The 27,327-nt window shown below is 41.8% G+C and overlaps 1 protein-coding gene across 1 annotated transcript in view; it reads left to right on the top strand.

Moving 5' to 3' along the window:
- HCN1 (hyperpolarization activated cyclic nucleotide gated potassium channel 1) overlaps positions 1 to 27,327 on the top strand; it is a 204,912-nt gene that overhangs the window by 105,506 nt on the left and 72,079 nt on the right. The window contains exon 3 of the mRNA XM_044446426.1: positions 12,339 to 12,500. Within this exon, the coding sequence (XP_044302361.1) occupies positions 12,339 to 12,500 (162 nt within the window). The remainder of the gene's footprint in view (positions 1 to 12,338; positions 12,501 to 27,327) is intronic.

Genomic DNA, 27,327 nt, shown 5'->3' with positions numbered 1-27,327 from the left:
TCATGAAGGGTATTCTTTGCTATGCCATGTTGTTCCTGGCAAGCGCTTTCTGGTGCATACAGTCAAATCATATAGATAAATTATTCAGACACACCAATTTACAAAAGCTTTCTGAGCTGTTAAAAAGTCCCAGAAGATTCTGGGTAAGATGGCATAACTCCAGAAAAGGAGCTTCTGAACCTTGCATAGGTTGGGGCACAGAAATCTCCTTTTTGTGAGAGAGGATAGATGAGGATGGGGAGCATTTCTGACAATTGTCGCTGTGACAGGGGATTCGGCACAACTGAACAAAGCACTCAGTTCATTTCAGCCTGTTGGTAGACATGCTTGACTCGGGGCTCTCTCACACTCTCATTTCTGCCAATCCATTTATACACTGCAAGCAGTGGCTTGCCTCTCCCACAAGCTCATGTTACATACTAGCATTATTTCATTGGTTACTAAGCTAAATCACACATTCAGTTCCTCATTCTTGCACATGCAACTCCTGCATGCCAGCTACCACCCTTTGGCCAATTTCTCAGGCCATTCTATACAAACTCACATCCTTTCAGCTACATTCTGAAAGTTTGAATAATGGCTGAACTCATTCATCCATGAAGGCCATATATTCATAAGGTCATACATTCTTACATTCATGAAAGCTGAACTGTCCAGCCTCGGCTCGCCACCTGCATCCGCTGCTGACGAGCAGAGCCCTCCAGTCATGTCCCAGGGGTCTACTTCCTCATCCCCATGCAATGACAGTGACAGATTTAATGACCCAGTACCTAAAACCACAATGTAAGATACCTTTCATAATTCAAAAATATGATCTATGCAGATTTAGTTGGCATCTCAGCATACTTTGATTTTCTCCCCATACAAAGCCAATGCTTGCAAATGCACCTTGTAAAAGGTTGTGACTTGTACCTGGGCACCTGGAATTGAGGCAGCAACATGGTGGCACACGCAAAAATCCACGCGGCAGTTTGGTCCCTGGTGCTACTTGCATATGATCAATGTGTCAAAAGGCAATGGAACAGCTTTTCATGTAGAATCCTCAAAAAAGAGAGTGTTCAATAAACATGTGGCACTATTTTTGTCTAATATAAATGTAATCCGTAAGTTTAGTCATTGGCTTCTGTAATAAAAATGTAAAAATTCCAGCCTAATAAGATAAGTATATTTGATAAGTACTCTATTAGAGTAAGGCAGAATTGTATCAGTTTTTCAACATTTTGATGAAGCAGTGCTTGGCTCTCTCTCAGCTTTGGGTGAATTGATACAAACTTATTAATATAAGCAATAGAATATAAGCTGCAGCCTTACAGGCCGAACTGTGATTGTTCTCCTGTGATGATTTTCCGTTTCATCACAGCATGGTATGATAGCATGAAAGCAACCCACAGGCATTTCATTACCTCAGAAACATTAGCAGGCCTAAAACCTTGATACTAACTCCAAATGAGTCCCTCCCCCCCCCCCCCCGTTTCCCCCCATGGCTGGAGATTTGTGGGGGGGGGGCAAGGGAAGCATGTGTAGGAAAGGTTTAATCCTTCCCTCCGAAATGTGCTGGTCCCAGTCTAAATTGGGACCATATGCAGTTGCACTGCAGGGAGGGAGGGAAGGAGGGAGAGAGAACGGGCTTAGCTTTCGCCTCTGTGATTAACAAAACACATAACTTGTATTGTGAGCTAGGTTTCCTCCCTTCACACATTCAAAGCTGCAGAACTTTCTTGCAAAATGTTCTTTATTGACCACAGTGTTTTCCAGAAACACAAACATTCAGAATGAATTTTTGAACCACCATACGCAGAGTGGTTTGTTGAACCCAATCTTGTATTCACCTCCGAGAACTCTCCTTATGAGCATGTTTGGTCCCCTTCGTTTCATGAGGCGCTCTTTGGAAATGAGCATGCCTTCTCTCTGCATGCCGATCCTCTAATTGAGCCACCTTCCTTTGATGACAATGCATCATGGGATCAAGAACTGTACCTGCCTCATCTGTCTCTGAGGAACTCCTCTGTTCCAGCCCCCTGCAGCTACTGTACATCTTGGTTATTCTCAGAGGCTGCCTGTGTCCCTCTGCTTCTCTTATCTCAGTGTCTGGAATGGCCCCACATTTCAAGGCCTCCTCCTTCTCCTCTGAATCCCAGTCAGCAGGCCGTGCCAAGAGCAATTGCCTTCTCACTCTCAACAGCTCAACCTTTATATGCTGGTTTTCCTTTTTCCTTCCAGAGAAAAAAGTAAAATGAAATTCAGGTTTATACAACTAATAAATGCATGAACCTCTTTTACTGATGCTTCAGTAAATGTCCAGCTATAAGTCCTCTTAATGCTTCATTTGAAAATTGAATTGTATTGTAAACAGATGTATGTGTGGGCTCTGTTCTTACTAAGAATTCTTTAAGAGTTCTGTATCCTTATGATATCCACATTCATAAGAGAGCCATATTTTTACTTATATACTTACATGCTCTATTATGACTTAAGTGGGTTGTTGTATCATTCAGACTAATGAAATAGTGTATGGGATCCCAAAAGTGCAATAAAATTGTATTAAATACCTGCAAGGTTGGATGAGAGTGTGGGATGAATGTTTTTAAATCCCAGTTCTTTGTACAATTATAAAGTAATAAGATGAACAACAAGAAAAAATCAATAGGAAAGGCAGCATACTGTGGACAGAATTATGTGCATATGGATTTTGGTATTACTTATGTGACTAGCAGGCAGGTTTTGAATTACTTGGAATCTGTTAATCAGCTTTGCTGGTAGATCGGCTGAGAGAGCATTAGGGTTGTCCAGTCAAGAGACAAGAAAGGAAAGCCCAAATTAGCCTTGAACCATTTCTGGGGACATGCAGCGCAACTCTCTGAGCTCATATTTTTATTGGGTGAGAAGTAGACTGGCTATTCATGAGCAAAATATTCACTGAACCAAAAACTATTGATCCTTTTATTTTGTAAGGTCTGCAAACTTTCCAGTTATTAGTTTGATGTGTATCTGCCAAATTCTACTCGTGGGTAGGACTGGTTTGTTCCAGTGTGAGCTGAGCCAGGTTATGGGTTTCTGTCTCTAAGACAACCTGCAACTTGTGCATTTTTGTTTTAAGCACTAAGTAAATCCCTCTTCAAATGACTCTAGAACTGCATAGTTCTTGGTTTTTGATTTTTGTGCAAATCATGCAATTTGCACACATTTCCCCTTTTTTGTAAAACTCAAATCACAGGCATAGGAATTCATGGAAAAAAAGTTCCAGAATTTGTAGAGATCAGCATATCCCTGTGTACCAGTGCCCTAATGGATTGAGTTTTAATATTTCTAGTGCATGTGTACATGATCTAACAGAGGCCTTCATAACATAGTGAGTTTTGCCTCAATTTCAGCTATGATTTATGAGTTGTATTTAATGATCCTAATGCTGTAATCCTAATGCTTTGGACTTTGGAGCTCCAGGGTACATATAGAGCTCTCAAAGTGAGGTCGATTCATTTCAGTTCAGACTACGGTGATGCTGTATATCTAGTCCTTTGAATGTGGATCACTGTCAAGTTACATGGAACTTTTGATTGGGCTTAATGTATGTCTCCAAACCAACAGAATTTGTTTGTCTGCTTAAAGAATTTTTACTGATTTGTCAGGTAAAACTGTTTTGAGAACAGCTTTTGTGCATAAATAAAAATGCAGTCCTTACCACCAGCCGTACAGTCTATGGGACATAACATGAATGGGAGATGAGATGGCGATGGAAAGGAAAAAAGCAAATGAGGGCACTGCTGCTATAAACCAAATGAGAGTTCGTCTCATGACCAGTTGGGAAACAGCTGAGGAAGATGAAAAGCTTGATGGAACCGGTCTTTCAATAGAAATTTAAAAGCAGAAGAAAGAAATGCCGCATTTTGTTCAAGAGATAGGAAGAATCCCATATAACTCTGATTTTTGCTGCAAGTAGATGTCATCTCTTTCAAAGTTCAGCATGACATAAAAAGCTCCTTGGGTTTTCTGTGCTTTCTGGAGGACTCAGAAGAGGGAAAATGTTTCTGTCTGGGCATCCTGCCTTGATGACGGGTCAGGGAATTGGTCCCTGGAAAATTGGTAAGCAGAGCTGTGGAACTCTGCTTCAGAATTTGTCCAGTTACTCGTGCTCTTCCATAGGTAACACAACTGGTACCAGTGAAACTTACCACCAATTACATATTCATAGATGTGGTCCAGGATCCAAAGAACTATAAATCTAAGTTAGTGTATCTGGTGCTAACCTCCTCAGCCTGGAGCCTTCCAAATGCTATAGAGTATGGGTTTCACCAGTCCCAACTAGCAGGCAAATAGTTTTATATGATGGGAATTGCAGTCCAAAATCTCTGGATGGTACCAGGTGGGGAAGGCTATTGCAGTGAATACCAGTTCTTATACTGCATGGCAAATTGCTTTTGCAATGGTGAGACAGTGCAAAAATGGCATGTGGGACAGCACTGGTGTCTTATTACTCAAAGAAACAGGTCACAAATTCTACCTAAATACCTTTATGTGATTTGAGAAGCTCTGTATATTCCAGTTCATGTACTGCTGATTGGGCCCACTGGGGACAAAATGGTCCATTTAGGTATTTGTTATGTTTTGATACCTACTGACCTATGATACAATTTATGTTTACCTTTCTTTACAATAAACTAAAGAGAAATCTGATGTGGAATGTTCATATAGAATGCCAAGCGCAATGTACCCTAACCTTGAATGATGATCTGCTTAACCTCTGGTGGCATCTGAGGAATGTAGGGATGGCTCATGCAATAGGACTTCCCCTTCTTTTCTTCCAGAGCACACCCCACTCTCCACCAGAGAGACCTCAAGCCTTTGGAGGAGATTTGGAGGAGGTGCTGGGGGTTACAGGAGGAAAGGGAGTTGCCACCTCCTCCTTTCCATTGATGAAAGCTCTTTTAGAAGTAGGAAGGACTAATTGGATACAATTAGCCAGGTCACTTCATTTCTTTAAGAAAAGCACAGATAAATAAGGCCACCAGAGGACACAGAAATGATTAAAAATATGTAAGTACTATGGTATGAGAAAAGATTTAAAGGATTGCAGCTCATTATAGAGGAGGGGAAAGAGCTGACATGACCAAAGTATATAAAAATAAGGAATGGCTTTAGAGAAAGTAAATAAGCTTATTGATGATTTGCTCGTAGTATTTTGAGTTCCATCTTTATATTAGCTTAGATTTTCCTTGCCATTAATAATACAAGTGAGAAGGAAACTGGATTGAAACAATCCATGGTCATTCCCATTTCCTTTGAATTGAATTCCTTAGAATTAAGAAGGTTATCTGAAGATCTGAATACTTGAAAAATTAGGAAATATATTTCCCTTCACCTTTTCCAAAGTTTTTGAGAAAATTGGTAGAAAACATGTTTTCCTCCTCATTTCCCCATTTTCCCAGTTCTCTCCTCACTCCAGACCTTCATATTTCACATTTTCTCATGTTGAAGCATCTTCTCTTGCACTTGGTGCTTAAAAGAACAACAAAATACTTAAAATGATTATTTCTACCCAACATTTAAAGAATTGAAGGGCAATCTAGTTATATCTGTTTGGTAGAACAATCTGCAAACTAATAATCTGCAATAATTTGGCTTAAGCAAATTTAGTACAGCAAAGTGACTAACATAATCCTATAATGTTTGTTTTTTCTGAAGTCATCTTGCTGTGTTAGATAGGACTCATTCTCAACATCATTCTCAACATGAGCAGGCACAACATCTGAGAAAGAACCACTGAACACAGTAAGAGCTACCTCCAAGTAAATACATGCACAGGATTGGGCTATGTGGCTGTCATCCGTCTGGTGTATGGACATTTATATAAACATGATTAGGATCAGATGTGACTCATCCGAAAGAAAGCACTCTTGCTAAATATTTGTGAATCGAACATCGCATGTGCTAAAATACTGACATCCTGACTAGAATGCCTTTCTGGCTTACTTTCAGTGGTATCTGAAAGCGGTAACACTTCACTAATGAAATTGTAGAATCGTAGAATAGTAGAGTTGGAAGGGACTTATAAGTCCATTGGGTCCAACTCCCTGCTCAATGTAGGACTCCAAGTTAAAGCATCCTTGGCAAATAGCTGCCTCCAGTGTGAGAGTGCCCACAACCTCGCTTGACCATTGGTTCCATTGCCACACTCATCTGACAGTCATGAAGTTTTTCCAAAAGTAATTGGTTCCATCACTGTAGTGCTTAAACAGTCAGGAGGTTTTCTTGATGTCCAGCCGGAATCTGGATCCCTGTAATTTAAGCCCATAATTCCATATTTTGCACTCTGGGATGATTGAGAAAAGATCCTGGTCCACCTTGTATGTCAGCCTTTCAAGTATTTGGAAGGTACTATCAAATCTCCACTCAGTTTTCTCTCCTCAAAGCCAAACTTACTCAGCTATTTTACTCTTCCATCATCATCATTTTATGTGAAAACTGTCCACAAGCATCCTATTCTTTCCATGTATTTCCATAAATTCCATATAAACATAGTATTTACACATATCCTTTTCACATATCTGTTTTATTTGATATCAATCAAGAGGATGACTTTTGATTTGTGCTTTAGACAGAGTCTTTCAGTAATGGCTGAAGAATTTGGAAATTTATTTATTTATTTATTTATTTATTAAGACATTTATATGCCGCCCCATTCGCTGAAGCCTCGGGGCAGCTCACAATATGAAGAAAATTACTAAAGTGACAATATTTAGAATATGTTTGGAAAATATTAGCCAAACCATGAAGTTAGGAAGAATTTACAGTCCTTCCTGATGTTGATTCAGAGGATGTTAGTCATGTTGTAGTGCCACTGGAACCATAAGTCCTAATTGGTTTCAATGTGAGTCATGATTGAGCACCAAGGGCCCATTGTAATTCTGATGGGCACTTTGTGGGCATCATCAGAAAGCACTTCTCTATTATGCTACTCTACAGCAGACATCATTTGAAAGACTGCAGGTGTCCATAATATATATGCAAACACAACTGCCTTTTAGATCGTATACCTGCAAGATGAACCTTAGTTCAGCGCTTTCCAATGCTGCAGTCTACATTCTATGATATCTGGCTAGAAAGCTCACTTTGCCTGTCCCCTACTTATTGAGGGAGCCTACACCATCTGCTACTAATGATACTACTACTAAGTATCATTGGGCCCTTCCAATCCTACTATTCAATAATTCTATGATAGGTGAATAAGCCATATTCAAGATTGCGAGGGTTCTCCAAATATCGTCTTGCCTCAAGCCTGGTGCTCTATTCTTGTTTATATTTGCAACCGCTCAGGAGACTTGTACAGGAGACTTGTACAAACCAGGCAGTGATACAATATGATATAATGGCATCAAGAATAACATACACACATTTGCTCCATGGGCTAAAGCAGGACTTGATTGGAATACTGAGGATGTGTGTGCAAACAAGCAAGGAACTTGGAACAAGATGAATGCAAGTGCATGTTCAAGAATTTGTCAAATTTTTGATGGGCACAAGCAGGGCAGTTACTTGCATGCATACTAGAGCAAAGAAGGTTGCCTCCTATCTCCTTTCAGTGGAACTAAGGCTTGACGAAGGGAAGGGAAAGTATGAAGCTAAAGTATGAAGGACAGCCTCTGCTCAGCAGCTTCTGCATAGGTCCTTTCCTGCTCCTCCTGCTTCTTTCTCAGATGCAACTCCCATTTTGAGCAGAGCGAGTTCACAGCTCCTCAAACTGAATTGATAAATGTAGGATTTTAAATGTTCAGCTCATCATTCAATGATAAGAATGACATGACTAAAGTAATAGCATTGATATGTTTCTTGATAAGCTGGTGATATGTCTTCTAATCCCATGTAAACATTCTCAGAAATGTAATTGACCACTGCAGAACATAGAAGCGTGGGACTGTAGCCTGAAACTAAACCAACAATACTTTCATTGCACAAAGTCCCAGGGTTAACCTCTGCCATTTGAAGCTCAAATAATTTTTGGTTTGGTCTGTGACTTTGAAGAGCTGGTTGGCCCCTGTATGAGCAGAATCCTGGACCGGATGGACTGTTGATGTGATCCAGCATGACTTTTGGGCTAGATTGGCAACCCCATAGTTTGCCTTCCATCAAGGCTAACATCCCAGGGCTTGCCCTCCCTCCCCATGGTCTTCCACTGATGCCCAGCTGCTTGGGAAATAGGTGATCATTGGCAAATAGAAGAGAACACTTCAGAACACTCCAAGCATTTTGAGATAGCATCTTCTGGAGATTCCATTACTGAGCTTCCCTCTCTCCTTAGCTTTTCTGAAGGTACTGACTCCAAGGAAAGGAAGGGGCTTTGGCTGGGGTCATACTGGAATATATGAGGAGTCCTGTGGATCAGATGTGGCACATGAGTGCTACATAGTTACATCCAGTGCTCCCAGTCTTCAGAACTAATTAAGTAAACAATATATATAGCACATCTATTAAAAGACTATTATCCCAGGTATGGAGATAATCCCCATAATGCAGTGCCAGAGATAGTTAACAGAATGCCTTCCAAAGGAATTGAAAGAATGTTGTAGAAAACGAATGGGAGCTACAAACATTTTACTTAGATACAGCCATCTAGTATCATTAAGAATCATGACTCATGCAAGGCATGAGTCTTTCAAATCAAGATCAGAGTGAGTTTTTCAATGTTCAAAGTATTTTAGGTGTGAAAAAGAACCTGTGTGCTTCCTTATCTAATGGGATCATTAGCCAAGTGCAGTAAAATGCTGATGATCATGTAACAAACATCAACGACTTCTCTGGCCAATTCCTTTCTGTAGCCGCTGCCCGTGCTACTGATCCATTCCCTCCTCTTGCTAAGGGTATATTTAGCCAGATGGTATAAAGGGCATGCAATATCATTTTGCCTAGACTCTATAAGGAGCAAAGTAAGGGATTCTAGTTAGACAGCATTCCTTCCAAGATTTTACATATTATCAGCAAGTGGGGTAAAATGCTTGATTTGCTTGGCGCAATTGATATTTAGAGAAAAATGGAAATAAATCAATTAGAAAGGTTTTAGTGGTTATTTAAAATAATCCTTTAATAAACATTCATTCCTAATGAAATGAAATGAATTGAACTGAAAATCCATAGCATGACAAATTTACTATATCTCGGGACGGTTGAGGTTGAGTGGTTATTTAATGGCAGTTTTCTGAAGTCTGTAGCTTATGGCACTTGGGGTGCAATTCTTTGATTGCTAGACACTGTCTAGATGGTTGTAGGAGAGATCAGAGTCCCTGCTCTGACCTTGGAAATGTGTTCCAAAGTTGGAGCTTTGTCGGCAAACACAGGCCCACCCTCTGCCATTGCAGCCACCATCGCTCTTTCTGCACCAGCCCCACCTTCAAAGTTGCAAATGTGACTTTGCAGCCAGTGCGGAGGGGAGTCATTTTGGGTGGGAAGAGTGGCAGGGGCAGAAGAGAGAGATGGCCAAAATTGGCTGAAGCATGGAGGAGAATGCCTTCATGTTCCTTGACTCAATGCCCATCATCCCTTGAGTTCAGAGGTTAGGATAGCCACATTTCAGTAGTCGTTGCTTTTAGGAGTGGAAGTTACTCAGTGCTTAAAGCTGCAGCCCTTTGCATGCTGAGGCAGAGAAAGTCCAGCATGTCTGGCTGGGCTGTGCTGAGTGTTATAAGCCTTTCCCTTGTTAAACATGCCAAAGATTGTGCCACAAAAGCATTTTCCAAGTGGCGCAATGCTTGACTAGTTTATAACAACCATGTCATCATGAGACTCTTCAATGGGAAGCTGGTTTTATTAAAAGCTATATAGTGTGTGTTTTTTTCAAATCGCTTCTAATCTGCCATTAATGAAATAATTGGCTAATACTGTCCCCCACTGCACTGAGATTGTTTTTAGTTTTGCTACGTCACAGTGTTGGTATCTGCACTCTAAGGTTTACAGAATAATTCTTTGATTATTCTGAGAAATGAGAGAATAGCTAGTTCAGTCTTGAAGCTTCTTCACCAAATAATGCCTCCCTCAATGCATATTCTAGAATCTACATATTGAAGAGTTATCTATAATGTCCTTCACCAATATGGATTCTAGGGTGATTTGTACATGTCCCTAATTTTAGGAGTGCTCTCACCTGCAAGAACTGAAATAGGATTTGTGGTTGGCAAATGTCTCTGAAGAGTTGTCAGATTTAAGTGCCCAAAAATTTGTTTTATTTGTCGTTATTTGTTTTTTGGCACCAGGCCAAAACCTTTTTATTTAAACGATATTTTAATAATTGTTGATTTTATTTATTGGTTTTAAAATATTGTACCAGGATGTTTCCAGATTTTATATAAATGTATTTGTATATGTATTTATTTATGATGTTGGAAGTTGTCCCAAGGCTTATGCGAATGGGACAGCATACAAAAATTCCAAATAAATAAATAAATAAGGACTGCAGAGTAGATATTTAGTATATCTAAATATCAGTTTAGGCCACAAATGTCATCTTGACAGGTCCCATTAATAGGAAAAGATTTGGCATTCTCTTCAGTTCTGGGAGCTGTGTTGCACATTCTTGGCTCTGAACATCCTTCTTTGCTTCCAGTCTATCTGTTAGCCTCCCTCAGGGTGTTGTCCTAGAGTTTGGTTTAACATATGACATTAATAACTGGAGGCTGGTGGTGGCAGGCCAGTCTGTCCACTCTGGGTGCGGGTTTGAATCTTTAAGGAGCTGTCTGTGATGCTGAAACTTAAGGCAAGATATGTTCAGCACCATGAACGCACTTCTGACATTATATGGTTAGCTCATCTCTTAAGTGGAGATATTCTTTGTTCCTTAAAAGAGTGGAGCAGAGCAAATTGAGTATGTGGGGAGGGGGCTGATATAGATTGGGATCTTAACAACTGGGGAGCAGTCTTTACTACTTTGCTCCACCTATGGAAGTAATATATATATAGAAACAAATGGGCCCTCTTTTGCAAGGGAAAGTGGATGCATGTAGATGCACCAATCTTGATGTGGTTTTATGCAAGAATTCTTTTCGTTCATTATATTACTGATTGGCACAAGCACTTTTGTCCATTCCTTCTACACCACAGGAAAACAACCTAGATGCAACTAGATGTACACTCAGTTACATCATGATGGTGTGCATTGGTAATGTAGGGGAGTGAGGAAAGGTCATAAATAAATGGAGTTGGATGCTAGAGAAAAGTATGCATGAAATATGCAAGATTCCACAATGGACAACCCACATGCTTAAAGCTCTGCTTACAAAATCTGATAGGCAACTCGTTACTATAACATGAAATTTGCAGGAAGGAACGTTGCTTGGGAAATTTATTTGGAGATTCCTACCATCATTACAGTTTGCCAATGTAGAGCATTTTGCTATTGCAAAGTATACCATTTAGAAACACACTGCTGATTTTTCTGGATTTGGCATCCACACAAACAGTCTTGCCTGATCCACACAAACAGTCTTGCCTCCAAGCACTTTGAGGGAATGGGCTTTGATGCACTGGCTTGTCAAAGTTTGACAAACCACATGATACCAATATGCATTCAATCTCAAGATAGAAATTGTAGATTGAGGAAGTGCAGCCCATCTGGCGTGAAGGCACCCACTCTCCCATAAATTGCCATTCTTATTCTCAGCAGCTGTATTCTTATGCATCAAACTCAATGGCAGAGTGCATGATTTGCATACAGAAGGTCCCACATACAGTCACTGCAATGTTTAGTTAGGGCTGGAAGTACTATCTGGAACCCTGAAATGTTGCAGTGTTTGTCAGTGCTACTCTAGATTGAGCAAAGGTCTGATCTAGACAAAGCCAGATTTCCATTCCCAAGTTCTTAAGCTTCTGTCCAACTAAATCATAGAATATACATGGACTCTGCACCAAAACCCTGGAGTATTGTAGACAGTTTTAAAGTGTGGGTACTGTCCAGCTTTGCTTGCATTGCCATCAATCCACATGAACCCTGGAACTTGTCCCAAACTCTCCAATCTGTCTAAAGTGATTTTCCATCACTATTTTATCAAAGTGTAGTGGATAGAGTATTGGACTCAGGAGATCTGGGTTCTGGTTCCCAGTTGCCCATGTAGCTCAGTGGGTGTCTTTGGGTGAGTCACTGCGCTATCTCAGGAGGACCATGTATGCTACCTTGGGTTCTTTGCCAGGAAAAAAAAGGTAGGCTATAAATATAATTAATTAATTGATGTGGGGTGCTTGGATCAGTTTCAAACAGCATTGTTCTACACAGTGAATGATCATTCCACTTGAATGTGATTGAGTACAGTTTTAGGCTTCCAGTTTTGATTCGTGTCTCTTCTTTGTCCCTTTAACTCCAGATTTTCCACATGACATATGACCTCGCAAGTGCTGTGGTACGAATCTTCAACCTGATTGGTATGATGCTGCTGCTTTGCCACTGGGATGGTTGCCTTCAGTTTTTGGTACCGTTGCTGCAGGATTTCCCACAAGATTGCTGGGTGTCCCTAAATGGTATGGTTGTAAGTATTGTTCATTTTTCATTGTGTTTTTTTAATGTTCTATTTAAAATGTGTTGATTTCTGTTAGTAACAAAGAAGGGAATGCCCAGAAGAATGCTGTTTTCAACAATAGAAATGTTCATAGTGAACTGGTTCTGAAGGTGGTCTTGAGGTGGTGGGTCAAACCAATGGACAGAGAGATGAAAAGGATGAGGCAGTGGGCTTAGTTGTTGCTGTATCCTGAGCCTGGCTCCCATGTTGGAGGTTTCCCTCTGTTCCTTCTGTGCTGGGAAGAGAGGAAGCTATGGTACCTGGCACTCACCTGACCTGCCCTCTATGTCTTGCCTTCTTTTCCCCACTTGGCACTCCTGCTATAGCTCCTGGTTTGCTTTTTCTCTCTTCCTCCTCCGGTTTTCTCTCTCATTGTTCTCTTCTTGCCCATCTCCCATTTCCTTGCTTGCCATTTTCCCTCCTGCAGCCACAGCTCCCCTTCTTGCTCACTTCCCCCTCCTTCCTCTGTTTTGGCTCTTGAGAGCTTGGAAGGAGAGCCAAAAGTGTGGGGTGAGAATGTCTTTCTTTCTAATGAGCCTGTTTTAAATGTAAGTTAATTGTGAGTCTTGCATGTGTTGTGTACATGAATGACGGTGCATAAAATTATTCAGTATGTGAAGAATGTGGACAAAAAGTGTCCTGTGTCCCCTTGCCCACTGTTGTAACTTAATACAATAACTTAGTGGCATCCACTGTAACTGAATGGTGGGAGATTCATGGCAGACATGCATAGTTAGACTGTGGAATTTGTTAGCACAGGAGCTGGCGTGGAGGAGAAAGCTGTCAGTGGTTCCTGGCCATGCATGCTATACCCTAGCTCCATCATCAGGGGAAGCTGCCTCTGAAGACCAGCAGCTGGGTATAAAGCTGGGTATAAAGGGGTATTGTAATCATGTCCTGAGCAGGTGGATGGATTTGTGGCCGGGTTCTGAGAGGTCAATCACTGTGGGAAATCAAAATGTTAAACTAGAGAGGCCTTGGATAGGACCTAGGAAAGCAGCTTCTCCTTTACCTTTCCTTCTCATCAGGGCCATTATTATGCTTTACATTTTAATAAATGTTTCATAGTATGTATCTTCATTTTTGCATACCTGTTACATCTATTGTTCCCTCCCCCCCGTGTGTGTGTGTAGTGTGTGTGTGTGTGGGGAGAGGGAGGGGGAAAGAGAGAGAGAGCGAGCGAGCTAGCATGTAAGAGAAAGCACTTCAGCTCAAAATTAATAATACTAATAATATCACTATATGCACATTAAACCAAACAGGACTAAATCTAGGGGTTCAGTTTTAATAAAAAAAAGTCCCCAGAAAGATTTCATGAAGCCAAGCCGGGGTGCAGTCAGAAAACGTTTTAAGAACTTTTGGAGTCTTTAAACTGAAAAAAGAAGGAGTTATATTAGGAAGGCGGTGCTTTCTTAGGATGTCAGCTGCAGTTTAAGTCACACAACTATCATTACACACATGTCTCTGTCTCATCCACAATCTATTTGTACATTTCAAAGCTCATGTTTCGCGAGTCCTTGCAGGTGACTTTGCTGAAGTCAGCTCCAGCCGTGACCCAGAAACTAGGAGGTAGAACAGGAAGACGGGAGGGCCCTGCCTTTCACTGGGCTTGAGACTGTTGCTGATTATAAGAAAGAACTTCTTATACTGCACAGTGGTCCTGTGGTGACTCAGAAGACTATGAGCCAAATAGGTAGGGCTCTCTGGAGCAACCTGCTGGTGTACCTCTGCCACCCCATTGATGCTTACCTTTGCTGCTTGCCAACTCTACCTGCTTGGCTGGCCAGTTGTTTGGCTGCTCCCCCACTTGCTCAACCAACCATTTTATGGATTACAGTTGGAATGTATTGACCAACAACCCTACTAAGAGAGCTTTTCTTGTAAGGGTATTCCATATGGTATTGTCCACGAAGCTCCAGTCATAGTTGGGGATTTAATTACTGAACAATGCCGGTTGTTGACAACCCAAGGTTATACCTTGAGCAAAAGGACATGGCCTGTAGTCTTCAAGTGGGAGTCCAATTTGGCCCTTGTTCCATACCAGATTAAGGCATTGATGATATATCAGGCAAACCAATCTCTAGTCAGTTGACCAGAAAGTTCTCCTCTTGAATCCTAAAGAGGTTAAATGAAGAGAACTGGAGCTGGTTGCACTGAAGAGTTCCTTTCTGGTTCATTTGTTTAACTTATGCTTTGCCTGTGCTATTTTGTTATTCTTGTTATATGCTTTGCCTTACATGTTAGTGACCTCACGTTCATTTGTCCCAAATATGGAGAACTTTCACAAATTCACGTTAAAGCTTAACTGAACCAAATTATCACCCATCCCTAGCTGAGAATGGCAGAGTAGCCCATCAGACAAAAATCAAAGGCTGGAGCAAATGGTGAGCAGCATTCCGTTGAGAAACTATCTAGTAGTTCTTTGGATAAAAGGGAGATAGAGAAAGCAACAAGAAGAATGGTAAGCTAGCTGTGTGAAGCACTTTGGTAGATTACTCTTGCCCAGATTATTTGCTAATTTGTTCCCAGTGAATTTGCTAAACTTGTGTTACTCCTTACAAGCTACCTTGGTGAGAGTGTTATGCAGTGTAAAACTGGCTACGCACAAATGCAGACACATGAAGTACTGGGCAGTGCACAACTTTTCAAAAGATAACTGAAACTTTTTTCCTTATCTGTTTCTGACTCACTGACTTATTTCTGGAAGATGGAGCTAAATAATGAAAGGTCTAACTCTACTGGAAGATCCTTGAAGGATTAGAAGATTGGCTGCTCCCAGTGTAGAATGTTTTACAATCAGTTGTGAGATAATTCATGCTTTAGTGCAGTGAATCCTATTTGAAGATGAGTTTTGATAAAGTTCAGTGCTTTCAAACAAGAAGGTTTTCAGAAATAGTGTATTGCATGGATTGAACAATGACCATTGTGAACCAATTATCTTTTGTATGTCAAGTGATGGGTAAGTGGGTCAGAATTTATGTGGAATCTCAGTAACTCACCTGCCAATGCAGCACTATACTAATGGATAACATACCTTTGTAACCATCATGAAAGTTACAAAGCACAAACATTTGTAACCTCAGTAAGTGCATCTGATGGATGATACATTTAACACTGTTACTATTCAAAGTTATTATTTTATATTTTGGCAGAACCCCAAAGTGTGAAACTGTGATTAGCTTCTTTTTCATCTTGGCATACACCATAATAATTTGACTTCATGAAGTATTGAAAGAAATAACTATAAACCATCAGGTTTATAGTTTATCATCTTGATCCTTCTGGCTGGTTGGCATATGGATCAATGTGACAGTCTCACATAATGGAATAGCACATCCTTAAGTTATCATGTATCCTCACTGCAAGCATCTGGCAAAGAGGAATGGAAACATGCTGCATGGGATAATGGTCATCATTTCTTTGCATTGCTCTCAAAACAGAAGGGAATAAATTATGGGGCCAGGTTATCCCTTGCTCCCCATTCCTTTTGTCATTGGCATTATGGTAAAAGGTTGGCTGCCCCAGAGAGAGTGCCTTGGATCTGCAGATATTTCAGAGTCGTGCAGTTGTTCAGGTTTATCGTCCTGCAAGCATTCTAGCAGATATCCCCCAGGCAAATGCCCTGGAGGCACATGAGTCATGACCAAGCTTGTGCCTGAGAGGTGTGGCATGTGAAGATGCTTTTCAGATCTCCCTTTCCCCAGGTAGAGCCATTCCAGGAGGTGCAGTCAGGACGACTCCAAAGAATCAACTGGGCAGTCTCAATGGATGCATATATGGCCCCTTCACAAAGATGTCAGTTCACTTGAATATATCCCAGAGCACAAGGCAATGGCTTTTGCACTGTGAGCACTTGTAAAGGGCCCAGTGGCTTGTTTGAATGGCTCCTCATCTTTTATAAAGTGAACGAACACTGAGGTTTCGATTTCTAAACTGAATGCCTGGACAGAAGCTATTGCATTGTCACATTTTGCTTCAGTCTATTCTTACAGTAGCTTAGAAACACTAAGCTAGTCCCGAATGTTATGTGCCGTTTTCCACATGTATTGGTAGCAGAACGCACATTGCATGTGATTAAAAAATACTGTAGTATCTTAACTACTGCTGAATCCTAGAATTTAAAAGAAAATCTAGAGCTGAACCACACTGAATCCTGGATCAAATTAAGCACTACCTTCAATATATTTAATTGCTGCTGGTGTTGTTAAAAATACAGATTAATTCTATGTTACTGATTTGCCCAAACTGTCCCATCTTAGCATGGGTATATCTTAGCATTCTAAGTTGCACGATTGTTTTCCCTTATAAATAATTATCACACTCTGATGTTTTTGCATGAGCTTCCTCCTCCCTTTTTGGTTAGTATTTCTTTTTTTGAATATTGTCTCCAGAGCCTTCTGCGTGATCTTGCCAGTCTCACAGCATCCAAGTGAACGCGAGCATCCAGAAACATCCTTAATGATAAGTGGCATGTTTGCTGACACCTCACAAGTGCCGCTTTCCTGACAAAATAGTGACATATCTTCAAAAATGTAATTACTCTAATAAAAGTAGGTCACTGAGTTGCTGACTGGTATGTCTTGGCAATCTCTGTGCAGTCAGTTTTCTGCTTTGCGTCTCCTTCCCCACATACATTGGAAACTAAAAAGTGCATATTTGCCACTGAACTGCTGAGGGAACCAAGTGTAGAACCGAAGGAACAAAAGCACTGCCAAATCAGCGAGTCGGAGTGAATGGAGCAGTTTTTTGCATCGTGTTCAATAAAGAGCCGCAGAAGAGTAATCACATCCCAACCACCTTTGAAACTCAGTGAGAACTAGGAGTCTAACCTTAGTTCGCAACTCTATACACACTTACAGTATGAGGAATTGTACGTGGATGAAACCACTGGGACTTGGTCCCAGAGAATGTCTGTGAGGCACAAAAGCTTCACCATGCAAGCAATGGTTGTTTGGTAGTTTTGTGAAATAGTCAATTTGCACCTCTTTTCAGTTTTTCTCTGCATTCTGTAGTACCAGAATGCCACAACTGCTTTTGAATTTCACTGTTCAGCATTTTAACGAGAAGGAGGAAAAATGGAAAGTGTCAGCATCTTGCGCCTGCAGATCATAATCCTGGCAATAAGAACAAGAACAGTATAAATCAGTGAGATTATTTTATTGCAAGGAATCTCACAGCATGAGCTTGGCAGAACCACACATAGCAGGTGACAGTTGCTATGAGTTGTAACAGAATTCTCATGGCTGTAAAATGCTGCCTCCCACAGTAAAGGGAGGGACCCAGTTGTGAGTTTCCCTGTAAGGATCTCTGTGCCGCTATAGGGAATACGGGTCACGAGCAAAATGATTCTTGAGGTCATCTGGCTCAAGCAATCATACCAGAGGTTTCGTATCTGAACTAATTTGCAAACTATGCAAAGGTGAGAACCAACCTTGCAGCCTGCTTAGTACATCCAAAACATCAGAACATATTCAATAGCAAGTCCATGGTGAAGTCTTCACAAAGTACAAAGGATAAAGGGTTCAGAAAGGTAGAGAGACCATATGCAAAGAGCTTCCCTAGGGCCAGCCAAGTAGTGGTGGATCCAAATGTAAAGATCCTTCATCCTGAGACGGATGGCAGGCTGAGGCTGAGCTGCTGCTTTTCAGGCAAGGAGTGGCTACACAAGGAGTTTGGTCTGCCACCAAACCATGATAAGACAGCCATTTTAGCCTGATACAAGTCTCCTTTCCAGCCTGGATGTTGCCCATCAAGCCTTGCTTTAATCTGAATGACACCTCTACAAGCTACTCCCTCCCTCTGTAGGGCTCTGAGAGAGTCTGCCAGTTCACATGCACATGCACATGGAAACTGAAACTGCCACTTGGCAGTGGAGAGATCCTGGGAAGGCCGACAGAGCCGTGTCACATCAGCCTTGGCATCCCACAAGATTATGACCAACAAAGCCTGACAATAAATTAACAGAGCTTTTTTCCATCCTGGTCAATGTGTTCCACTATCAACCCATTTCATTTGTTTGTAAATGACTCATTTCTGCCTTCAGCTAATGTCTCTGTGTATTATGATGGTTGAATTCTGCTTTTAAGAGGGGTGGGGAACCATCCATGCTCTGGGTACTGGATTTCCCAGCCTCAGCCAGATGGCATCAGAGTTGGTGCTTCACTCATCATCAGTTGGTACTCTGTGTCTGGAATTCTTCCAGGTGGCACTTCAGCTGGAAAGCTGCTCTGCTCACCCTTTACTATCCCCAGAAGGAGGAAATAAATGACAAGTGACACCCATTCAACTAGTGCTTTGGGTCCGAAGCGTAGCCAAGGGAGTCTTAGAATGATTCTTGAGGAATTGAGAAGCATGGACAACACCTGCTAAGAAAGGTATACTGCCAGTGTTGAAAGAGTAGATTGAAAGAAAAAGCAGCAGTTGCATTTGTTCTCATGAAGCTGCTGCGTAAGTGAACGTAATTATCCTGTTATCAAACCAAGATCTGGCAGGTACATATCTCCGTAGCCCTATATGGCGTTTAAGATAGAAGCCCCAGCCAAAAAGCTGTTGCAGCTCTAACCATGCAATCTTCTGTGTGTTTATTCTGAAGTAAGTCCCACTGCCCCAGATGCACCTGCATATACGTAGGAGTTCAGTTTCAGGCAGCACAATGGTGTGTGTGTGTGTGTGTGTGTGTGTGTGTGTGTGTATCAAGGACTGTACCAAGTAGCATAGGACACAAGGTGGGTGAAATACTACTTGGCAGTTTAGGACACATGCCTTAAATAGAAAAGATGAGAGATCTAATGCCTGTTATTTCCACTTAGAATATCTTAAGTAGCCAAGCTGTGGTGATAATATGGGACTAAAGTAGCCTATTGGGCTAGCCAGGCCAGTGTCCACACCGTGCAATTCACTTTGAATATTTTGGATGGATCAGGTCTAGAGGTTGACAGCCTGTGCGTAGTTGAGAGAATTAAAAGATATAGAAATAAAACCATGGTGGCTCTTCAGAGAGGGCATCAAAGTCCATTCCACTCTTTTGCTTTTGGGCTTGCTGTTATGCCACAGACACAATGCCTTTGCGCCAGTTCTTCTTTCCGCCACAATGTAATTGTCCTTGCCACATGCTCGCTTCCTGCAGTAGCAGATGAAATTCCTGCACAGTTCATGTGTGCGGAAGTGCTTGCATGCACATTGGTATGATTCAAAATAACTGTTCTCCCAATGGCAGTCATTTCTTTCAGGAAGCAATCGTTTTTCAAGGTCAGCTGAAGATGTATATAATAATTGACTGTATCTCTACCAAACATAAAGGCAGTTATTTGAAATGAGCCATGTCACCCACATCCTCCACAATCATCAGTTATAGTAAAGGATGCATCTTCAGCTAAGAAGATTCAAATTTAAGCTGCAGGCAGATTGGTGCACCTGTGCAAGATTTAAAAAATGTTCTAAAACATTAGATGAGGAAAAGATTATTTTTGGTTTGCAATGAAAGGATTTCCTGATTCCTTTCCTACTTTGTTCTTCATGTCAACACCTGCACACTGGAAAGGAATCATGATACAAAATGATATACTACTCAAAGTTTGCTTTGTTGTGATGTTTTATCAAACAGCATATTAACATCATCAATAAACCTCTCACATCTCAAAAACTAGTTTTGATGCAGTCCTGGATACAGACACACCAGGACTGACTTTAAAACATTTCTAATGGAAATAATTCACCTGCATTTTTAAGATCATTCATTTCAGTGGCTTTCATCACCAGAACTTCTGATATAGAAGTACCATGGTCAGTATGGAAACCTTTCCTATCCCAGTGATTTCAGAGTCAAAGCAAAAGGTAGGGATGATTACTTTTCTGTGTAAACATGAAACTTATGTCCTTTCAACCTGTTGGATTCCTTTGACAGACGTTATGAACTAGATTTCATAAGATTTTGATTAAGAAATACAAAAATTTCCCAGTTTCTGTTGTAGATAGAAACACTGTGGTGTAAAAGTATTCCTAAACTGTTTTAATACCCATTTCTCATTGCAGTCTTATATATGGCTGGGAAGTCTGGTAAAGGTCAATGAGGCCTAGTTAAATGGTTAAAGGATTGCCATCTGAAGACAAAATCCTCTGCAAGTCTGGAAAAAAGAAAGACCTGCAAGCCTAGCATGCTTTGCTGGAAGCTGTAGGAATTCTTTTTCTGTCCAAACTTGCTTAAGACTGCACCCTAAGTTAGTTAATGAAAGAACGTTCAAATTTCTGTGTGTGTGAAATAGACAGTGATAATATAGAGAATAAACTAGCATTTTATGTGACTTCTTAGTTTTCAGATATGCTTGTTGTTTTCATTTAAGCAGTGGCTAAACAACTCCCCCCAAGAGAAATCTATCATTTGGATGCATCAAAGTTTAAATGTGCTCCTTCTGCAACAGCTGTGACTTGTTAGACACATGTGATTGCCCTATTGCTGTCCAATCCGCAAAGTCCTATCCCTGTGCAGTTCTCCTTGAAATGACTGAAGGCTTTACAGAAACAGTGTCATAATAAATTATTCCTTAGATCATAGGCTAGAGAACTGAAATGAAATGCAAGCTTGGTCATTCTGACAAGGTCTGCAAAGTAGGAATGCTATTTTAAATAAAATGAAAATGCTGCTGCTGAAAGTAACATAAAATTTGGAATTGTTATCACTTGTGCAAAACATGTCAATGCCAGCGAATGGTGCAACTGAAATTAAGATCAATACGTTATGATCAAGAAAGTAACTAAAATCATTCCATGTCTATACGATCTCTTTCTACCTTCTCTCTCTCTCACCCTCATCCATCCATCCATTTTCTCCCCCACCCTCCATTCTGTGTGTGTGTGTGTGTTGCACATGGACACTCATCGACATAGCTGCTCGTGCAATAGGAAGATGAAAGTCTGTGTTTTAATGCATTTTTGAGCCTTGGGTTGGGCAGTTTCTGGAGGCAGTCCTCTATAGCACGCAAAAAAAGGACACATCCAGTTTTCTAGTTCAGAGCCTGAGTGTGTCATTCAGGCCTACACAATCGCCAACCTACCAAGGCGAACATAGCCTACTGCTCAAATGCGGCAGTGCCAGAGGCCTGACAAAGCCACCCAATTCCGCCGTTTGTGTTTAAAAAACAACAGCTTGATTTGGAAGGCCACAGTATATGTCTAGTGGGATTGTTTCATTATGGTGGGCCACAAATGAGGTAGCCTGCTGTTGTGTTTGTTTTTAAAGATTGCATGACACTAGCAGAAAGTGTGCTAAGCTTGTATGTGAGTTTGCTTCATTCTAGGCTTCACATTGATTTTCATTTAAAGTTATTCTGTAACTGGCCTTAGGATGACACAAAACTGGATGGCAGATACTTTAAAAAGAAGCAATGATAATAATAACAATAATTGAGCCATTTCCATTCCATTTTCTTTCATGGGTTTGTTCTTCCTTACCATCTGCTGCGGATAGCACTTTCAAATACGGGGAATTTCCGAAGGTCATTTAATTAATTTCCTTAGCGCTAAGATCTGCCTTATTCGGAATGGTACCATAAGCATTGTAAATTAGATGTATGTGTCTGCTTCAGACAAAGTCCAAAGCCTGAAGTGAAGTGGGCCACTTTGGAGAGAAGGGGACCCTGTCTGAAGTGAAGCAGGTTTTTTCCAAAGTTGTTCAAACCCATGACTATTCCTATAGGTTTGGATCTGCTTTGGAGCATTGGAAGGACACACAGTCATACATAGACAGTTCAAAATGGAGACATTTCCCCCCAGAATTCCATAAAAGGAAAACATCAGGATAGAGAAGAGCCTGTGCATTTTGTGACTGGTATCCTGACTTTACAGGCCTCTCTTGGCACAGTGCCTCTAGGTGTCAGGATCAGAACCTGGCTGGTCCTGTAAGTTTCTGCAGAACCAGGTGCCTCTCTGTGGGTGAACAGCTAGGAATCAATCATGTGTTGCAGGTCCTGGAGATTTACATAAAAGGCACTTTTGCACTGCTGGCTCTTTGCCACAACAATGCAAACTGTTCACAGGCCTCCCTGTTCTTTGGCTCCTCATCCCTCCATGCCTTGTAGCTGCCTTCCTCTGAGTAGACCTTGCCTTGTTCCATCAGTTCCTATCCTCACTGTAACGACTCACCTGGTAAACTGACCTTGGAATTTTATTTTTACTGTCTTTCTCTCTCTCTGCGTGAAATCAGTCTGCTCTCCTCTGTGCCTCTGACCTTTGCCTCAGCCTCTGGCCCCCTGGCAAAGCTCCAGGCTCTTGCTTGAGCTTATGCCCTGGACTCAGCGTTCTGTTCTTCCCTGCTGCCACCCACAGCCTGATTCTCACTCTAGGCGATAGTTTGAAGTAGCACATTACCATTCAAGTATTTTCAAGTTTACCGTTGTAAGAGGCAAAATACTGAAAGAGTTGCAGAGTTGTTGGTGGTATGTTTTGTTTGTGTGAGCTTTTCATTCCGGTCCAAACAATCTTTTGTTCTTTCCCTCCCCAGGTACAATCCCTTGCATACTAATTTTTATTTAGATTAGGTTGGAACATCTGGGATTGTATAGCATTGTGAAAAGGCAAGTAAAGGGAGACATGCACAAAATTATGCACAGGGTGGAGGAAGTCAGCTTGGAGCCATTCGTTTCCATCTCCATAATACAAAAACCCATGGAATCCCATGGAGCTTCACTTACACAAGAAGTGGTGATGCCATCAGTTTGGAAAACTTTAAAAGGGGATTGGACAGTATCCAAATTTTAAAATGAGGATTTTCCTCTTCATGGAAGAGTTGGTTATCAGGGGTAACTCTCTTTGATGGGTATATGTTGCTGTTGTTGTGTGCCATCGAGTCATTTCCGACTTACGGTGACCCTATGCATGAAAGCCCTCCAGTCCATAACAGCCCTGCTCTGCTCTCATAAATTCAGGGCTGTGGCTTCCTTTATGGCTATATGCTGCTTCTGATATTAGAGGCATGCCTATACCTCTAGATAGAGGTATGCCTATATAGGCCAGTCTCTGGGGAACACAGGTGGGAAGGTGCAGTTGCACACAAGTCCTGCTTGTGGGTTTCCTACGAATGCGGGACAGGATGTATCCTCAATCTGATCCAGTACAGCCTTTCTTCTATCCCTGTCTTCTGACTCTTGGTGTCATCAGATAATCACCTTTCCCTCTTCTCCGTCCATCCATCCTCTCCCTCTTTCTCTCTCTCCCTCTCTAATTTTACTTCTATACCACCCGATAAGCCAGAGGCTCTCTGGCCAGTTTGCAAAGTTAGCATTTGATTTTAAATCAGTATTAAATATTTGTAGCTATGTGTATCTCCGATTAATAATATATTGCCTCTCTACATCTATGTTGTGTGTGTGTGTGTGTGTGTGTTGTGCGGCTGTCACTGTTAGATTCCAATAGAGTACAATCTTCTCCAACAAAAATACAAAATAAAAAGTGTGGCAAAGCTTGAGGATCACCCAAGGCAGCTTCTGGAAGGAAAAGCAATGATGAGAAGAATAGTTTTTACCCTAAATCAGCTTCAGAGGTTTCTAACCCAACCCTGATACACCTTTTTGTTTATCATTTGGCAAGCCTCATCTCAAGAGGGACCACTGTGCCTACACGTATTGTCTCAATTTGCCCTTTCCAAAAAGCCTTACAAGCATCTCTGTCAAAGGAACAAAACAAAAGAAAAGAAGACAAGGCCTCCTCGTACTGCTCCCACCCCACCTTTTAGGCCCATTTGTCTAAACTGTGGCATATCTCATGCCTTCAGAAGAGACTGTCATGCCTACAGATTTCATCCAATTTGTATTGTTAGGATCATCATCATTTTCATCTTGATCTTACAGGCATCCTTAAAAAACTTAATTTGTACCTTAAAGCGCTCCTTTCAATCTCTGACCCTTTGCACTCATTTGTCTAAAATTTGGCAGGCTTTATTGTCCCAGAAGGACCCATATTACCGTCACATGTCATCTGATTCTACTAGGAAGTAATAATTTAAAAGTTACAGCAAGGTTCATCTGAAGTGGTCTGAGGTGAAGCAACCCACTAGCCAAACTAAGTTCTGAATCAAATACTTTTTCGGTGCATACCACCTGCTGTACAGACTGTGTAGGAAACTTTAACTGTATACCCTGTGGCAAATATTGACTGGTCATTCCAGAAACATTCCCAAAAGGGCGAGGAAACATCTGAGCTGATTTTTCTACTACTATTTGTGGCAGCATTCATGTGACTGATTCTGATTCAAATATTCAAACAGAAAAAGAAATATAGAGGCAATGAATTCATTAAAATGATTCTGCCATTCTTAATCATTACTTAATAAAGGATATATGAGTATCTTTGGCATAGTCAAACAATGCCACTGGGGGATAATACACAGTTTCTAATTTACAGGGCTTGTAATTTTAAATAATTGATTTATTTTTTCATTAAAGAGTAAGAGATGAGTTCTTACAAGATCTCTAATTCAAAATGTAAGCTGATTTGTTTATTTTTTACTTTTATACTCTTTTCTTCTTTTTTCTGGCAAGAACAAACCTCTAAGGAGGCAAAAATCAAATACCGTATTTTTCACTCTATAAGACGCACTTTCCCCCCCTCAAAAGTAAGGGGAAATGTCTGTGCATCTTATTGAGCGAATGTGTGTGCGCCCAACGCCCGGGACGCTGCCGGCTGCCTGCCCCACATGGCACCACCTGGCCGGCACGTGCTCGGCGCGCCCTGTTCCGCCCCCCCCCCCGGCGCAGGTGAGAGCTGTGCTGCTCAGGGGGAGGCGTGCGGAGGAGGAGGAGCCACGGCCTTTAAACCACGGAGAGACGGGCTGCTCACCCCCACCGCCCGGGAAGACCTGCCGCCGCGCCGCCTGGAAGACCATCGCCGGCACGCTGCCAGCTGCCTGCACCACATGGCACCACCTGACTGGCATGTGCTCAGCACGCCCTGCTCCACTGCCCCCTCCGGCACAGGTGAGAGCTGTGCTGCTCGGGGAGAGGTGCGGAGGAGGAGGAGCCGCGGGTTTTAACCCGCTGGCCGCACGGAGAGATGGACTGCTCACCCCCACCGCCTGGGAAGACCTGCTGCCGCTGCCGCACTGCCCGGAAGACCATCGCCGGCACGCTGCCAGCCGCCTGCACCACGTGGCACCACCTGGCTGGCACACGCTCGGCACGCCCTGCTCTGCCCCCCACCCCTCTGGTGCAGGTGAGAGCTGTGCCACTCAGGGAGAGAGGTGCGGAGGAGGAGGAGCCATGGGCTTTAACCTGCCAGCCGCATGGAGAGATGGACTGCTCACCCCCACCGCCTGGGAAGACCTGCTGCCGCCGCCTGGAAGACCACCACCGGCACGCTGCCGGCCCCACGTGGCACCACCTGGCCAGCACGCGCTCAGCGCACCCTGCTCCGCCCCCCTCCTCCGGTGCAGGTGAGAGCTGCTAATCACAGGTCGGTGTGTGTTTTCAAATGGCAACCCGTCTTTTAATGAAGCCCATGGGGAAGTGATGGGGAATGTGCCTGTGATTATCAGGAAGCTTTCCATGGATCAGTTTATCTGTTAGTTGATCAGACACATTTTTTTTAGGATCAGTGGATATTTGAACAGCATTACCTTCGTGTATGAAGTTTATTCTTCAAAGGCTACTTAGTCCACTGTGTGTTTGATTGTACAGTATCTCATTTTTTGTCGGAAGTTTTTTTCTATTATTTACTAGTAGGGCAGCGTGGACATTACTGGCTTTTTTAGATTTGTTATTGAATTGTCTGCAGCAGCTTGTGTATAACTGGTGTAGATTGTGGATTCCTTCAATAATTCCACTACTGACTAAGAAAGTGATGTCAGTGATTGTGAGCAACAGAGCTTCATAAATTCTGACTCTAGTGATGATGAGTTCTATGGGTTCAACGAAAACTAGAACTGTACTCAAACTTTAAAGTCTCTCTTTTGTTAATGACAGTGATGATGGTTCTTAATGCCATTGTTGACTGCTGTTCACTTTACAAGGTTGAAATACGGTATTACTGTATTCTGTTATAGTTTATTAAATAGTTTAGTAAACCACTTGATTCAGAATATTTTTTTTCTTGTTTTCCTCCTCTAAAAACTAGGTGCGTCTTATAGAGCAAAAAATACGGTAGATAAAAGAAAACATCTTACTTTCAGTTCCTTGTAGTTTGCAGTCTGCTTGCAGAACACCTTTCCACCATAGGGTGGAAACAATCATACCATACAGATGGAAACAAAAGATTCAATGTTATGTTTTAACTGATCAATAAAAACATGCTAATAAAGGACATAGTCGGCACCAAACCAGTTAAATCCCCTTCAACATTGGGCTAGTTTACACACCCAGAGCCTGCTGAAATGCAAACCTCTTTTCCTAATGGCAAAAGGGCAACAGAAAAGGAGCCAACCAGTTGTCCCACACCAGGAAGCATATCTTAATAGGAAATCAAAGAGAACTGTCAGAGCACAGGATCTATCAGTCAGCGGAGATTGTGGCTGCAATGCCAGTGGAACTGTGCCACCTCTTCAGGTATCAGTGCATGGTGCTGAAAACCTCCCCTAAAAATATTTCAGCACCATAGATGCCTCTTCTAAAGTTCAGACTGAAACTTAGAGTGGATACCCAGCTCTGCTGCCTATTGTTATTTTGCCTAGCACAGCAAATCATAATAGCTGCCCCGACTGGAATGTATTCACCTGACTTATAAAAGGTTACCTTGTTGAGTGCAGCTGACTCATTTGGAAGAGAGTTCTTCAACTGTGGATTCATTAAGTACAAAGAGCTCTAAATGTTATTTA

This window comes from Varanus komodoensis, unplaced genomic scaffold, assembly GCF_004798865.1.
Source record: "Varanus komodoensis strain SLA01 unplaced genomic scaffold, ASM479886v1 scaffold5, whole genome shotgun sequence".
Lineage (NCBI taxonomy): Eukaryota > Metazoa > Chordata > Lepidosauria > Squamata > Varanidae > Varanus > Varanus komodoensis.
The sequence above is the reverse complement of the archived record's forward strand: the minus strand, read 5'-3'. Positions and strand labels throughout refer to the sequence as shown.